The sequence below is a fragment of the Leptidea sinapis genome, chromosome 1 (genome assembly GCF_905404315.1).
Source record: "Leptidea sinapis chromosome 1, ilLepSina1.1, whole genome shotgun sequence".
Lineage (NCBI taxonomy): Eukaryota > Metazoa > Arthropoda > Insecta > Lepidoptera > Pieridae > Leptidea > Leptidea sinapis.
This window is the reverse complement of record NC_066265.1, coordinates 5,037,511-5,053,057: the sequence shown is the minus strand read 5'-3', so window position 1 is coordinate 5,053,057 and position 15,547 is coordinate 5,037,511. Positions and strand designations below refer to the sequence as shown.

General features: G+C 34.0%; 1 protein-coding gene across 1 annotated transcript in view; it reads left to right on the top strand.

Moving 5' to 3' along the window:
- Positions 1–15,547, top strand: part of LOC126968250 (tyrosine-protein phosphatase Lar) — a 414,602-nt gene that overhangs the window by 310,821 nt on the left and 88,234 nt on the right. Inside the window, exons 5-6 of the mRNA XM_050813140.1 lie at positions 1,220–1,351; positions 8,569–8,748. Coding sequence (XP_050669097.1) covers positions 1,220–1,351; positions 8,569–8,748 — 312 coding nt within the window. The remainder of the gene's footprint in view (positions 1–1,219; positions 1,352–8,568; positions 8,749–15,547) is intronic.

Below are 15,547 nucleotides of genomic sequence, written 5' to 3'. Positions count from 1 at the left end.
GTAGTTGCCACCGTATTTTTAAAAAAGTAATGAATATTTGATTTATCGGTTAAATTTTTCTGGAACTGCTTATGGATAATAAATAAAAATTAATTGATATGCATCGGCTTCCTTTATCATCATCAGCCGGAAGACTTCCTGCTGGAAATAGACCTCCCACAAAAATCTCCACAACGATCGGTCCTGCGCTGCCCTCATCCAACGTATTCCGGAAATCTTGACCACTAACATATATAACAATGCGTCTTCCGGTACGTGGTCGCCATTCGAGGACTTTTCTGCCTCACCGGCCATCGAACTATGTGCCCTGCCCACTGATTCTTCAGTTTCGCAATCATTTGGGCTATATCAGTGACTTTGCTTCTCCTACGGATCTCCTCATTTCTGATTCAATCTCGCAGGGAAACACCGAGCATAGCCCTCTCCATTGCCCTCTGAGCGACCATGAGCTTTCTCATCGGGCCCATAGTTAGCGACCACGTCTGCGCACCGTAAGTCATGACTGGCAACACACACTGGTTGAAAACCTTCGTCTTCAGACAATGCGTTATTTGGGATGAGAAGATTTTACGGAGCTTCCCGAACGCTTCCCGTCCGATTTGGATTCGACGAGTGACCTCTTACGCGAAGTTGGACCTGCGAACTGGAATGTCAACAATTCCGAGAGTACAGTTCCCAATTATTACGGGCGCAGGTGCGACATGGACATTTGATATGATCTTCATCTTGTCCATGTTCATTTTGAGACCTACTTCTTGGGAAGCTGTATTGAGGCCATCGAGCATATGGCTTAAGTCTTCCATGGCGGCTTCATATAAATATTTATAATCTATTTTTATGGATATTTGTATCTGAAATTATATTTTTAATCATTTTTTTGTTTTCCATGTTTATTTTAAACCTAAAACATCTTATATGATATTTATAAAAATAACGTAAAATATTTTAAAGCTTTTCCTAATTTGTAAATTTTTATTTCTTGGTTTTCTTTTTTTATAAATAAAGTTTTAAATAATTAATTTTAAATTACTGGTATTTAAGAACTCGGCGTGTGGTCTTATATTGGATTTAAAGCTAGTTGCGTTGAATTTGTTGTGACACTTTCTCTTTTCAGCTATTGACGAACGCTCATCACATATTATGGTGCTCTGTTCTGTTAGATGTGTTTAGTGATAGTGGAGTGTTGATCATTAATTAAATTGATTGATTTTTTTGGCAGATCCCCCAGAGATCACCATCAGGCCGAGAAACCTGCAGGTCCGCGCGAACGGCATCGCGGCATTCTACTGCGCGGCAAGAGGCGATCCCAAACCAAATATACAGTGGAGGAAGAATGGCAAAAGGGTATCAAGTGAGTACTTTGAACATTATAGATAATTCAAATTGGAAGAAAATGATACAAACATATTGAAATATACCCAAATTCAAATCATTGTTAAATTCATCAAAATTGGTTCACAAAATCGGCGGACACATCAGAAAACATACACATAATAATAGCCCAACTGTAAACCTCCTCTATTTCTTAAGTGCGACAAATATTACAAGATCCAACTACTCGATTCTGCAGGTTCGTGTTTTTTTGATATAACTAATTTTAAATAAACGTTTAGGGAGTATGCTATGTATTAGCGATAACCTATCGCTTAAAAAAATTGGCCGCAATTTCCTAGAATTTGTTTTAGTATAATTAGTTTTCTGGTGTAAATCGTAACTATGTTTTTTTCAAAAAAATTGTACGTCTGGAAATTATGTAAAAAAAAAATTTTTGGTCGCTTATTATTGGCGTATTAGGGTTGCCAGTTGTTTGTATACTGGTACATATTTGTTGTTAATTTACAGTCATCACTTTTTTTTTTTAATTTTTCAATAAAATAAAATAAATTACAAGTAGTTTCTATCGGTAATACATTGCATAATCCCTTAAAGTTCATTTAATATTAGTTTTTATCAAAAAAACACGTTCCTGCAGAATCAGGCGGTGGGATCTTAGCCTATAACCGACCAAACTGGAATACACACAAAAAATTTTCTTATATGTATTTCAAAAAAAAAAAAGATTTATTCCTATTTACTACATTTTAATAACACTCAGGTGATTTTTAATAAATTTAACATCGTGACACTTTAATTCCCGCCAAAAAGCTCTGCTCCGGAATATTCGCGCTTCATTAATTTTAAACGGGCAAAGGTTTACGAGTAAAGAGCCTTGTATGAGCTACTAACAATTTAAATAAAACCTCATTAATTTACCTTGCTTCCCGAATTTTGCATAGAAATATGCAACATTAATATAATTAGCTATTACTATCAGCTTACTACATAATTTCTGTATAATATGGTGATCATTATTGTTTACTAAACAATAAATATTTATCAATATTTTAAACAACTATATTACATTAATAATTTATCTGATTTCTATTAGATCAATGTGCATTGTTTTTTTCTGAGATACAAAATAGAGTAGTAATGATTTCAGTTACGTTTACTGATTTGGTCATCCGTTTTAGGGATGTTTTTTGGCTTTAAATAACACCTAATGTGGACTTAATGTTAAGTTGTCAATAAGAGAATTATAATTACAAGAGACTGAATGAAAATTTAGTTTTAAAAACCAAAAAAAATACGCCAGAAATGAAAACTTGAAAATAACCAATTAAATATTTCACACGTATTTCTTTATTTATTAGTAAAAAAGTACTAGCATTTATGTGGTTATACAATATAAATTTATTTATTAAATAACTCAATCAAGATTAGACACTAATTTAATACAACTCTATAATAAAAAATAATTTAATTAAACTGTAAAAATATTTCACGGCCGAGATTCGATCGAATGAGATTGAGTTGAGACCACTGCATTGGTCCAATTGGACTGTGTGATCGTTATGTTGTAATAGCCGTACTATAATAGTTGGAACTATAAATCTTTCATCCATAATTTCAACGACTGTCTTACGAATTTTCGATCAGGCCACGTGTCCACGTGTCACATTTAACTAGCCGCTAAAGAAGTTTTCACTTCAATAAAATAATATTACCTATTAGTTGTTGACAAATTAGTTTACAAGAAAGAAGATAGATTTTATATTGTTTACTACAATTTTGAAAGATTGAATGTTAAAAAGTATTATTAGCGAGCAAAATATTCTTATTAAATAAACACTTAACCTTAATCAGGCAGTAAAAATCAATGTTATATAATGCAGGTAGTTAAAACTTATAACTTATTGAGATAAGTTGGCTGCATCAAAGCCTTAAACTCCTACCGTGATTGAAATTTCACTAGAATGAGGCCAGTAATGACTCCATAAACCCGAAGCATTGAGGTGGAAAAACGAATGACGCACGCGAAATATCTTTCGTGTGAAACTCTACCCTAAATCGAAGGATCTATGAAATATGTAATAATGTCATAGATCTATCGAAAGGCGGCTAACATAAAAGAAAAACGCTCCATATCGTATCTACGGCTACGGTATATATATAACACTGCTACGAGAAGTAGTACGTCACTTTGGAGTTTGTCTGTGGATCCATTTAGCTTATGTTAATATCTGACTTTCAATGATTCCTAACTAAGTGATAACAAATTATCATTTTATTTAAAAATGTTTTAACTATCATTTAAGATGATAATATTTAATATACTGCTACCGCAAAATTTTGCTTTGTCTATTATGTTACTTGGTGAAGGTTTAGAAAGCTAATTAATTGATTAATTTCACTAAGATTTCAGAAATTTATCGATATTCAACATTTTTGTTTTTATTTGATTATCAAGATCATTATAAACGTCTTTTAATAACGTCACTGACAGGGTATTTCTGGAAGCTGACTGTTCAGTTATAAGAACGGCCTTCGGTAAATCATTGTTGTAATTGTTTTTTTTTATACATTTGAATATTTAAACTTTACTTATAGTCAAGCATTTTTATTAAATAAATTGCGGAGGGTAGCTTGTAAATGACTATTTTTAGTGTAAAGTGTTTTTTTTTACAAATAATACATCTAGATCAATGAAATGCAGGCAGTAACACTTAGATAATGAGGTCGACTCTAAAAGAAAAAACAAAGTAGTTTATTTAAAGAATACAATCGTTGCCCAAACCTAATTGAAATCAATTATTCACACATCCTTTTTCACGACTGTTAAAACCTGTGTTGTCCTACTTTCCTTCCCTCTGTTCACACTGTTCCGAGTCAGCCACGCCGCTTGATGGATCACATTTGACAACAAAAAGATCAGGGTTCGTATTTGATGAAGTGTACGTATTGCCAAATGTGACAGACAGGGCAGGCTAGCTGCCTAGCCAGGATGTGGAATATTTTGGCATATTTGAAATAATTCCAAGTAGTCTGTAAATTTTTTTTCTAGATCACAATGGTGATTCCACGTTTTATCCATAGTCATTAATCGAGCTAAGAAATGTTTAGCATCTTTTTGTAACAGTTCCAAAGAAACTAGAAATTTTCAGTCTCATTTGTTCTTATGCGTTACGATGCAAGTATTCTCGGAACCCAGCGCGCGTAATCCTATACAAACTACCAGTCTGATTATTTGCTTCTTCGGCTACAACATTTACTGTAACACGATGATCTGCTATAATAATTTATTGAACTTTTTCAATCATTTTTCGGTTCATTACCATTGTTGAGTGACTTGAGCGAGGCTCATGTATGTCACTATCTTGTAAATCATGATTAACTTGTTATGTGCTGAATTTTTAAGCAAAGAAACATAATATCCCAACGCAATTCAATTTTATTCATTTTCGACGCACCGACTATCTGAAATCAGAAGACTTCTAGTTCTCAAAAAAAAGGTATATTTCTTTTTTTTTATCCAATCAATAATCCAGTTTTACCAGACAGTCCAATTTTATTATTCCAAGAGTTTGTACCTTTTTGTCACTAACGCCCATCTTATTATATGATAATTATACTCCTTCCCAACGAATCCATGTCTCAAATAAAATATTGTTTTTTATTAATACGAAATAGTTATCATTTACCGTGAAATCGAAAAACCTTCGCAAAAACGGATCCTAGATTCGTTGCCAATTTGTGATTCACTTCAATCTTATTTAGGATTGGATGGATCGCACGTTATGAAAGAGAACAAATTTATCAATGCCGTCCAACATTGTGACTCGCGTAAGCTACAGAAATAACAATTCGGCCGCAAAGCAATAAATGTGACTCGAACGAAGCATCAGACACCGAGTGCGGCGGCGGGCGACGCCGTGGACAAACGTCAATCAAACGTCGTGGGTAATGGATGACTATCCTTCACTCGCGCTATGTATAGGGTCCATAGTGCCTTCCGAGGTACGTTTCGTATTGTGTGTGTATTGGATAGGTCTGATTTTAAGGCCTCATTCGCAAGAGAGCCTTATCAAACGTTTAATTTTTCAACGCTTTTAAACCGCAATGTATTTTATCGAGCTGTGCGATTATCAATGCGCGGTGGTGAATTTAATTGAGTTTGGGTTAAGTTATGGCATTTCTTGCTTTAAATTTTAACGCAATTTAGAATATCTGTTCGAATAAGGACTTAAGCCGTATTCACACGAGTAGTTTATAAACGTCCATTAAAGAAATGCAACAATAAGTTGTTCATGTTCAACCGATTCCACTAAACGTTTTAGTCCCATCGTTCAATATTGAACATAGCACGATAAAAAGCGTTTTTTTAGCGTAATGTCTGAAAAACTCATGTGCATGAGGCTTTAGGCTTTGTCTGTAATGGGATAGGAAATGTTGAGGTAGTGTTTGATGTTGTTCTTGTAGAAGGATGCAATAATAGAGTAGATTGGCTACATAATATTATAGAGAGCATGGTCTTGGCGTACATTTCAAGATCAAATCAAGAAATGTTCTTAAACGGGCTTGGTAGCTTGAGGAAAATACCCATACTAATTCATGGAATGTAAAAATTTTGCCACCCATGGATATCATGATGCCAGAGGTTAAGAGATGCGAGAATGCTCTAAGACTTCTAAGACTCTCAAGGTCCGTTCCAGACTCCGACCGTCCTCCAAGATTCAAAGTGGCTGTCCGAGTCATAAAGATTTAAGCGAATCGCGCTCCATTAAAATGGATTTCATAACCAATGGGCTCAACTTTCGATAGAGTATATAACAATACAAGGGCAGAAAGTTTTACATTCCTGCATTCGGCTTCGCCTTTGGCATGGCGTGCGGTTCAGGGCTTTCAAACTTTCTTTTACAGCTGGTCAAAAGTACGGAAAAAATTGTATTGAACAAAATTAACGCCTGCCCAACATTTGCGGCTTTGTACCATAGCACGAATCGTATCCTTTCGACTCTAAAATTTATGACTCCGATACGTACATACAACCCAGGTATAAAGAAATTTTATTTTTTTTACATAGGTATATTTCCTGTACATTTCACGAAGCCGGTTGTTTACACATATCATGTTTCAGTAATCCAATGCAGGTCATTACTGTTTAATTTTAAATCAGATACTAAATTATATGAAGCTCTATCATTACGAACAGAGCTCCTTTTTAATAATAATTGTTTGTCAAAATTATATCATATTTTTTACACACTTCACAAATATTATCACATGTCGATGTTTTACTTTATGGTACTAACACATTGTTGTTCCATTAAGTGTTAGCTTGGTAGAAGCACTATAACAATATTTATATTCATATGATCATGACATGCCGTCTTCGTAGCTGTAACCCACTCTGTACATTAATTAGATCCATTAGCGTGTGGGAAGTTCAACATTGGCGGTAGTTTTACAAGATAGAGGATATAGCAAAGTATTTATTTGAATTTTATAACTGTTGTAGCTTTAATGAATTATTTCCTCGTTGAACTCATCAGTGGGAGGCTCCATTACACAACGGCGCCTATTTCTGCCGTGAAGTAGTAATGTGTAAACATTTATTGTGTTCCTGTCAGAAGAGCGTCGTAGCTAGTGAAATTACTGGGCAAACGAGACTTAACATCTTATGTCTCAAGGAGACAAGAGTCCTGACCGGCACTACATTGTAATGGGCAGGGCGTATCAATTACCATCAGCTGAACGTCCTGCTCGTCTTGACTCTTATTGTCATAAAAAAAACTTCAGTATATTGGATTCGCCGTACCATTTAATGATCAGAGAAGAAGCGTGTCACCAATAGATTTAAATCTATATAAATTATGATTACAGTCTATTACACTATATTAAACAGTACCAGATTACCAAGATTGCAGATACGTAATGTTGAATCTGTACACAGATACACCGGTACGGTTACCACCGTGTAATCGAAATAAATTGTATCAAGACAAAAGTTACCAGATTTATTCGTTGTGGCGGCGTATAACATCGCTTTGCGTCTCTATTTGCATAAATAACTGCCGGAGCACAAGTAGCGCAAGCAGAAGTTATCTTTTTTAACGTTCACCGGCTCGCAGTGAGACAACGATTATTCTCAGTTGTTGCGAAATGCATTTCCTTGGCACTTACCGCGAGCGGCGATTTAGCTTTGTCGTCCAACACATCTAACTAACTTAAGTCTTTACATTCAGCTGCGCCATTGCATTTACAACTTTATACGCTTGTGTTAAAACTCACTGCAGATGCATTATTTTTGATGTTTTTACACAATCTCAAGAAAATGTAAAATACAGAAAGCTACGCTTATCCTCCGACTCGTTACTTATAAGATTTTTAATAATCATAATATGAATACCTGCTTTTAATCGCTGCAGGGAAATGCAATTGTTTTGTCATTAGCTTTGTGCGACGAATACAAACTGTTGTTAAACTGTTGGCGCTAATTTTTATATTCCGCGTTAATTGGCGTTCGCTTTGTATTTATTCGTGTAAAAGCATTTTGTACGTTTAATTTTTATTTTTTAAATAAATATTTTGGCGATACTATTCAATTAATTCTGAATTCCAAATGAGAGATATTGTGATAGACCTATCGTCGATAGTGTATACAAAGTAATATGAAAAAGCCAAATTAAGTGTGTATGTAACATCTACTCATTCTCGACGATTGGCTACTTAACCAAGTTTTGGTTACATTAAAATTAAGACAAAATGTAGAGGACAACAAATCCTGTTTTTTTTAAGATTAAATATATAATAATATTTCATAATCCACCTTATAAAATATTATTAAAACTGGAAATTGAAAATCTTTTTTTTATTATATTGCAAACATAAGAGAGTAAGCACATTTTCTATGTTTATTTATGTAATATTTTTGCGACACAATAGACGGAAAAAGTATCTCCTTTTGAGAATATACGAGCAATTTATAGTCACGTTTACATTAAATACTTTATAAACGATACCACACTGTAGAAATGTGGTGTTCGAAAGAAGGCTTCATGAAATGCTATTTCATCATTAAAAATATTCTGTCCTACCACAGAACAGGTAAAATCTCTTTAAACTGTTCTCTGGTTCTTACTTACCCATCCTACCGATATTCGGATGTGTTTTAGATTCTGACTTTCATTAAGTGATAATAAATTCTAACATTTAATAAAATGTTACTAAAGATGATGGTGTTGACAGGTATGCAGTCACGATACCAGGTGTCCGGGATGGAGTCCGCCGCTGGACCGGGCGCCAACGGGGCGGTGCTCCGGATAGAGCCGGTGCGCGCGCAGAGAGACGACGCCACGTACGAGTGTGTGGCAGAGAACGGAGTGGGCGACGCGGTCACTGCGATCGCTACTCTCTCTGTCTTCGAAGGTAAGAAACAATTGGAACGAGCCCGCTGCTCTCTTTATATGTTTCGCAGCCGACTAGCTTTAACAACCTTTCATTGAACAGTTTTACCTGTTTACGTAACAGCTCCCTAAAGTTGCCAGTCCATTTTATGGCTAGCCTTTTAATTAATTTCCCTCGTGCAATTACTTTTTTATGTTAATCAGATAACTGTATTATAATATTAACATTAACTAACCCTTAACAACTATTATAAATTCATCAATATTCTTTTAAAAGAAATGCCTAAATGGCCTTCAAGCCATTTTATTAAATGCCGGTATTTAACGAATGGGCTATTCTTCCAATTGACTGGCTGGTTTAACTATATTATAATTTAAATATATTATGTATTATTATAAGAGTATATTCTACATAATAACCGGCGAATTATTCATATTAATACGCATGTGAAAAGCGAAGCGAACCAAGGAAGAAGAAAAGCTATGAGCGTACTTTTCACTTGATGTTTGAAATTTTTAAATGCCTTAATACATAAGAAATGGCGAGATAAACTAGCAAAAATTATGTTTATTCTTCTCATCAAGATATTGACCCGGCTCAAAGGTCCGCCGTTGCTATCGCTGCAATTTGGGATACTGGCTTCGAAATATATCCTTTAAATTCACCCGACCCTAATTATCACTTGACAGAGATTCGAAGATGATGTAGCTGTAGTCGATGACTATTTCGAAAAATAAAATTAGATATATAATAAAAGTTACCACTATGTATTCGCACTTTTTATTGAACGCCGCTCGTAGATGAACGCCTAAGTTAATGCGATAGTGTGTTTGTTTGTCGTTAAAAAAATAAACTACGTTTAAAAAGAACCGACTTAAAAAACTGAAAGTAATAATAGTATTTTATGAATGTTAAAGGTAAAGGTTTGCATAAGAGGTGTATTAAATTAAATTTTAAGTTATTTGATACTTTTCAGTTTTTGAAGTCGGTTTTTGAAACGTAGTTTATTTTTTATTTTTTACGTTTTAGTGTCAGTTAATAATAGTATATAATTAACTTGAATGAAAACTCCAAAAAAAGCCGTATTTACACAGAAAACAATTATGTCATCCAGGTAGACGAAAATTTTCATATAAATGTTCATAAAATGAAAACTACTGGGCCAAACTATGTAAAATTTTTATGGGACCAAATGGCATCTATTTCGCATCAAACAAAAAATAATAACGTAAATCGGATCATAAATCTCAGAGTAATCGGTGTACATACATAAAAAAAATACCGATCGAATTGATAACCTCCTCTTTTTGGAAGTCGGTTAAAAATCGTTCGTTAACTGATCAACATGATATACTTATTGCAAACACGTTGTTAGGGGCACATAAAAGGATATTACAGAGTCTAATGTTCGTTTGTTCCAAATCGCAAATCTCCTAAAAGTGCTTTACCAATCGTTTTGAAATTTTTAGAGAGCATTGTATTCATATATTTTTATTAAGCCACAGTGCAGCGTAGCCGGCCTTAACTAATTATAAGAGGCCGTTTTAAAAAAAATATCTCTGATATCATTGGATCGTTCAACGCTCTCAGTTTTGTCTTCCTTTTCATATTAGTTAAATCATGCCATCATTTTTACATAATTTCAATGTGTCAATTACTTTGTCGGATTTTTAAGTATAAATTAACTGCAATTAGAGCAAATTAACCCAGGGTCACTGAAATGATACTGTCTAGCAATTCTGTAGAGTTTTCAATAAATCGAATCAAATCAAAATCATTTTATTCACGATTTAGGTCACGGAAATGACACTTATGAATGTCAAAAAAAAATTCTTATTGAATCTACTGCTACTTTGTAAAGGGTTGAGCTAATGAGAAGAAGTAGCAAGAAACGCATTGTCACTCTTTTATATCAAGATGTACATTTAAGTACATCGATTTACAAATAATTTCAAATTACAATATAATATGTAAAATGATGCAATACAAATTTCTATTCAACGATCGTATCGATAGTAAAAGACAGGTTTTATTACACATTGTTTCCTTTTGATACCGTACAATTTGTAAACATTAAATAATAAAAAGCAGTCTGTGGCCGCCAATTGTAGGCTGACAGACAATTCTGGCACACGTACGCAGTTTGATCTTTATTTGTTCACCGAGCAGTTTCCAATTCCCCGTATGGTTTTAACTTGTGGCATGCTTATAATGTTAATACATAAAGTTTGTTCTATATACACTTCATATATACCTCATATGTTATAATTATATATATCAGTTTAATTCACATGTTAGTATAATTAAGGCTGAAATAACAATGGCAAGTTGGATACAGTTATCATTAATTTGACTGGTGGTTGCTTTACAACTTTACCCTCTCGTTAGTTTGAATTATCTCTCATAGGCTAATTTATTGCTTAATGTACTTAATTGCTTAATGTTCTGTAATCAGTTAATATAATAATTAAAAATGCATATAAATTAATATCAAATTTGGTTTGATATCATCCTTGAAAATATTATTATGTGCTTCATATGTATCTATCTTCGCTACATCTACATTTCCCACCCAGATTCCATCACATACATATGTTCTAGTTTTGTAATGTAACTGTAACTTTAAATAAAAGAATGGTGTGTTTTGGAATCAAGATTTATTTTTCTATTAGTTAACTTGTATATGCTGAATCAGTGGGTGTGTGGAACTTTATCAGTAAAAAAACAAATTAAAATTTATTTAAAAGATATATAGATTGATTCAATACCCACTTTGCTGATAATTCTTTAATAAGATTGTATGACAATTGGTGGACAGTCAGTGTTTATTATGATTGTAGGAAAATGACATTAATAACTTCACCCAGATGGTCCCGGCAGGCGCTTTGTAAATTCACGGAATACAAAAAAGTTCATCTATTTGTACGATGTATGTACCACTATAGAATCTTACTTATTTGATTTACAAATAGATATGTTAATAAATTAGTACTATTAATAAGCGACCCTTCTCAACGGTACTTCATTTAAAGTCCCCTTCGTGCACGATATTGTCGCATCAAGACATCAGTAAACAGTTAAATGCAACATAAGCAGCGCCTCTGTAGCCAGTTGACCTCACTTAGAAGTTAGATTAGATCGCGCCAACATGTTAAGCCGATCACGCCAAGATTGGCCAAGTTGTAACGAGCGCGTAACTCGTGACAGGGCTGTTTATGCTGATAACGGAAGCATGTTTATCATAATTTGCAATTCCTGAAGTTGGGCTTCGTGAAAAATTATGCGTCGGTACGCGTCGTCGCGTCGTATTATATCGCGGTTCGTGCGGAGTTTTTTATTTAGACGACTTGAATAAATTATTATTCATTAATTTTTTGTGTCTTGTTTATTGGGACATCGTTGTTGGTTTGTGTCGGGTTTGTTTGGTTAATTTATTTATAGAATTCTGTTCGTGAACAAAACTCTTTTTGAATGTTGTTTGTAATCTATAAATAATGCTGTAAAGATTTAAAACACGTGCTTCTAAAGTAAATAAAACATTTATCGAAATATACTGGAAAGTATGTCAATTCTTCACGAGGCGATTCTAGACTTTTTTTGTTGACCCCAGCCGAAGGCTCGTACGTATATCAGAGATTTTTTTTTTATTAAATACAACTAGACAATTTAAATTTATTACAAACTACAAACTGTATATTATCAATTATAATAGTACTTATAATAATAAATAAAAGGCTCATAATATGAGAAATATGTTTCTTGTATCTGTCGATATTTTTTAATCGTGATCCCGATTTTGGACACAATGCTAAATAATGTTTAAAGTGATAGTCAAAGTCAAAATATTTTATTGACATAAAATCAAGACTACTACATACATATTAATCACATAAAGGTTTAAACATATTTTCAAAACAATGCAAACCAGTGAAACAACACAAGTTTGAACCATATAATCTATAAAAAACAACTATAATACTATTTAGTAATATGTTTTACTCTGATTAGTCCTTGATACATGTGCAAAGCTGCATATGAAGTGGACTTCCTAAAGCTGGTCAAAATCAAACTCACAAATATTAATTTTTATATTTTTTTATTATTTGCAACTCGAAACATGTAGAAAAAAGAAGTCAATCGAAGCTTGCTTGATTACCAAAGCACGAACAATGTAAACATAAATCTCAATAGCCGCATATTGGAGTCACGTGCTGCGTATAATAGAGAGCTGGAAGCAGCTCGGGGCCAACCGTGCACCGGCCACCTGCCGACTTTAATCTGAATATAAATTATCCATAATTAAAGAGGACTCGGACATGGCGAGAATAAATGCGACCACTAGAAACAAAGCCTGTGGTGCGGCCTAACTCAGAGGAGGTTTCATTTATGCAGTGATAATAATATTACACCGTCTCGGCAGATAGTATTTCTATAATCACTATGTATGTTACTCCAGGGACATTAATATTTGCTTCAGGATTTTAAGCTTCATTCATTAATTTATTCATTAGAACTTGAGCGTCATATAGATAATTATTATTTTAATCAGACATCATGAGATGAATCTCGTATGTTTAAATTAGTTTTATAACATATTTTTCAAAATTCGATTTACAAAACACAAAATCTAGAGATCATTCACGCAATGCTATTTTGGATTCAAGCTTCCTTTATATCTATAAATTTGAATGCCATACGAATTTAGAGTGGAGAGTATAATAAATCCTACTTAAAATATTTATGCATAGCTAATGATGTTAGAATATTAAAATAACATATTTTCTTCAGCAAGAATTTCTTAGGATAATTAAACTCGACCGGTAAGGGGGTTATTAAGATTACTCTTGAAGAAATATTGTTCCTAGATTGCTTGGACAAAAATTTTATTTCAAATTCCGCATACTACTGATGAAATGTCTTTTCTTAATTTCACTAACGTTTGCTTTTGTTTGTTTTTTGTAGAGCCATACAAACTAAATTTAACTTTTTTTCTTTTAACTTTCTAAAAAAAACTTTTATAATTAGTTATTTTGGCTTTAGTTGACAAGCTGTCGCATCATGTTCTTTGATGACAAACAGTTTTGCTTTTGTTGGGGAGATTTATATGATGAAGATTAATGCACTCTAAGATATGTTCGTATTTCATAATGTCACATAATTCATCAGCGAAAGTGCTTGAACCGTTGTCAGCGTGTGACTTAGGCGGTTAATATCAAACTGAGCCCCCGTAATGCGAGCTCAAACGGCGCCATATTTTTTCGAGGAGCTTTTGCGGGTAATGGTAGTAAATTCGGAGTTATGTGTCCTGCCGACGCAATGAGATAGTGTTACTTTGTTACGGCATGAACCCGGTTTTTGTGCTCTAGCTTCCTTTAAATCGCGTATTTTACTTGTAGCAGTTAAGGCAGGTTTTGAAGTGTTTAGTGGAATAAATATAATTATATGATGTTACGGGTTAGTTATTTATTTCTGTCGGAGCTACCTGATAGATCTGATGACGTACACGTCAACCGTAGCTGATATCATAATAAATTATATTATTAAAAAAGAGGTTATATATTATAAACATTAAGCTAGATGTAAGAATATTTATTGGACCAGAAGTAAATAAATAATTGACACACTGTATACACACCGTATGATAGTCAGCAGTCAGCACATATTATGATCTGAGTTGTAACGCATCACAAAACCACCTCTGGCGTTTTATATAAACATCACCCTGAGATTTAAGATGGGATATCTCTAGTCCCTTGAAAGTTATTAGAATAGTATACTTTAATGTATAATTTAAAACCAATGTATACTCATGTCATTTAAAGGAAGGCAGCGTTATTATGTATTATTTGGTTATGTATATACAAGATGTAAAATTAATTCGGGATTGCACGTTTTGATTTCATTTTGTAGAATGAAATAATGTTTGTCGAAGTAAAACTAAAACTTTATGGGTAACATATTATTAACTCACAAATTTTTTGATATAATTTTGATAGGTAAATCACATTACACTTGAAATTTTCATTTTCTTATACAGCTCGTTGAGTAGGCAGATTTCCTTAGAGAAGAACGACCAAGAAACTCTTAAGGTTGCTATTTTCAAAACAGATTAGGTATTACTAACTTAACTGAAAATAGTCTAAATCTAAACTGTATTTCATATATTTGTTATTAGGTATATAGTAATGGGCGGGTTAAGTCGGGCTGTACTCTATGAACGGCTAGATAGATCACTTAGACCTTGCGTAGAGACGTCGTTTCATTGTGCGCTTCTACCACTCGGGATTTATCACGGGAGTGTTCCGAAGAACTATTTGACCTGATTCGTGCCGCCGAATTACACCTTCGGACGACAAGCCACAAATTAGGATATCAACCCCACCATCTGGATGTGTGGCGCTCACCCACAGTGCGGTGTTCAAGGAACTTTCTTGCACATACTACAAAGCTGTGGAATGAATTCTGTCATTATGTTAATAGTTAATATTTCCAGGACGATACGACATGGGTACCTTGAAAAAAAGCGCATACACCTTCGTGGCCGACAACGGCTCCTGTGATTCCTCTGGTGTTGCAAGAGAATGTGGGCGGCGGTGATTACTTAACACTAGCTGACCCGTACACTCGTTTATCCTCCTTATCCATAAAAAAAAAACAAACTGTGGAACGAGCTTCCTACGAGGTTTTTCCAGGACGATACACCATGAATTTGACCTTCAAAAAGCGCGTACACATTTCTAAAAGATCGACAGCGCTCCTGTAATTCCTCTGGCGTTGCAAAAGACTGGGCGGCAGTGACAACTTAACATCGTGTAACCCG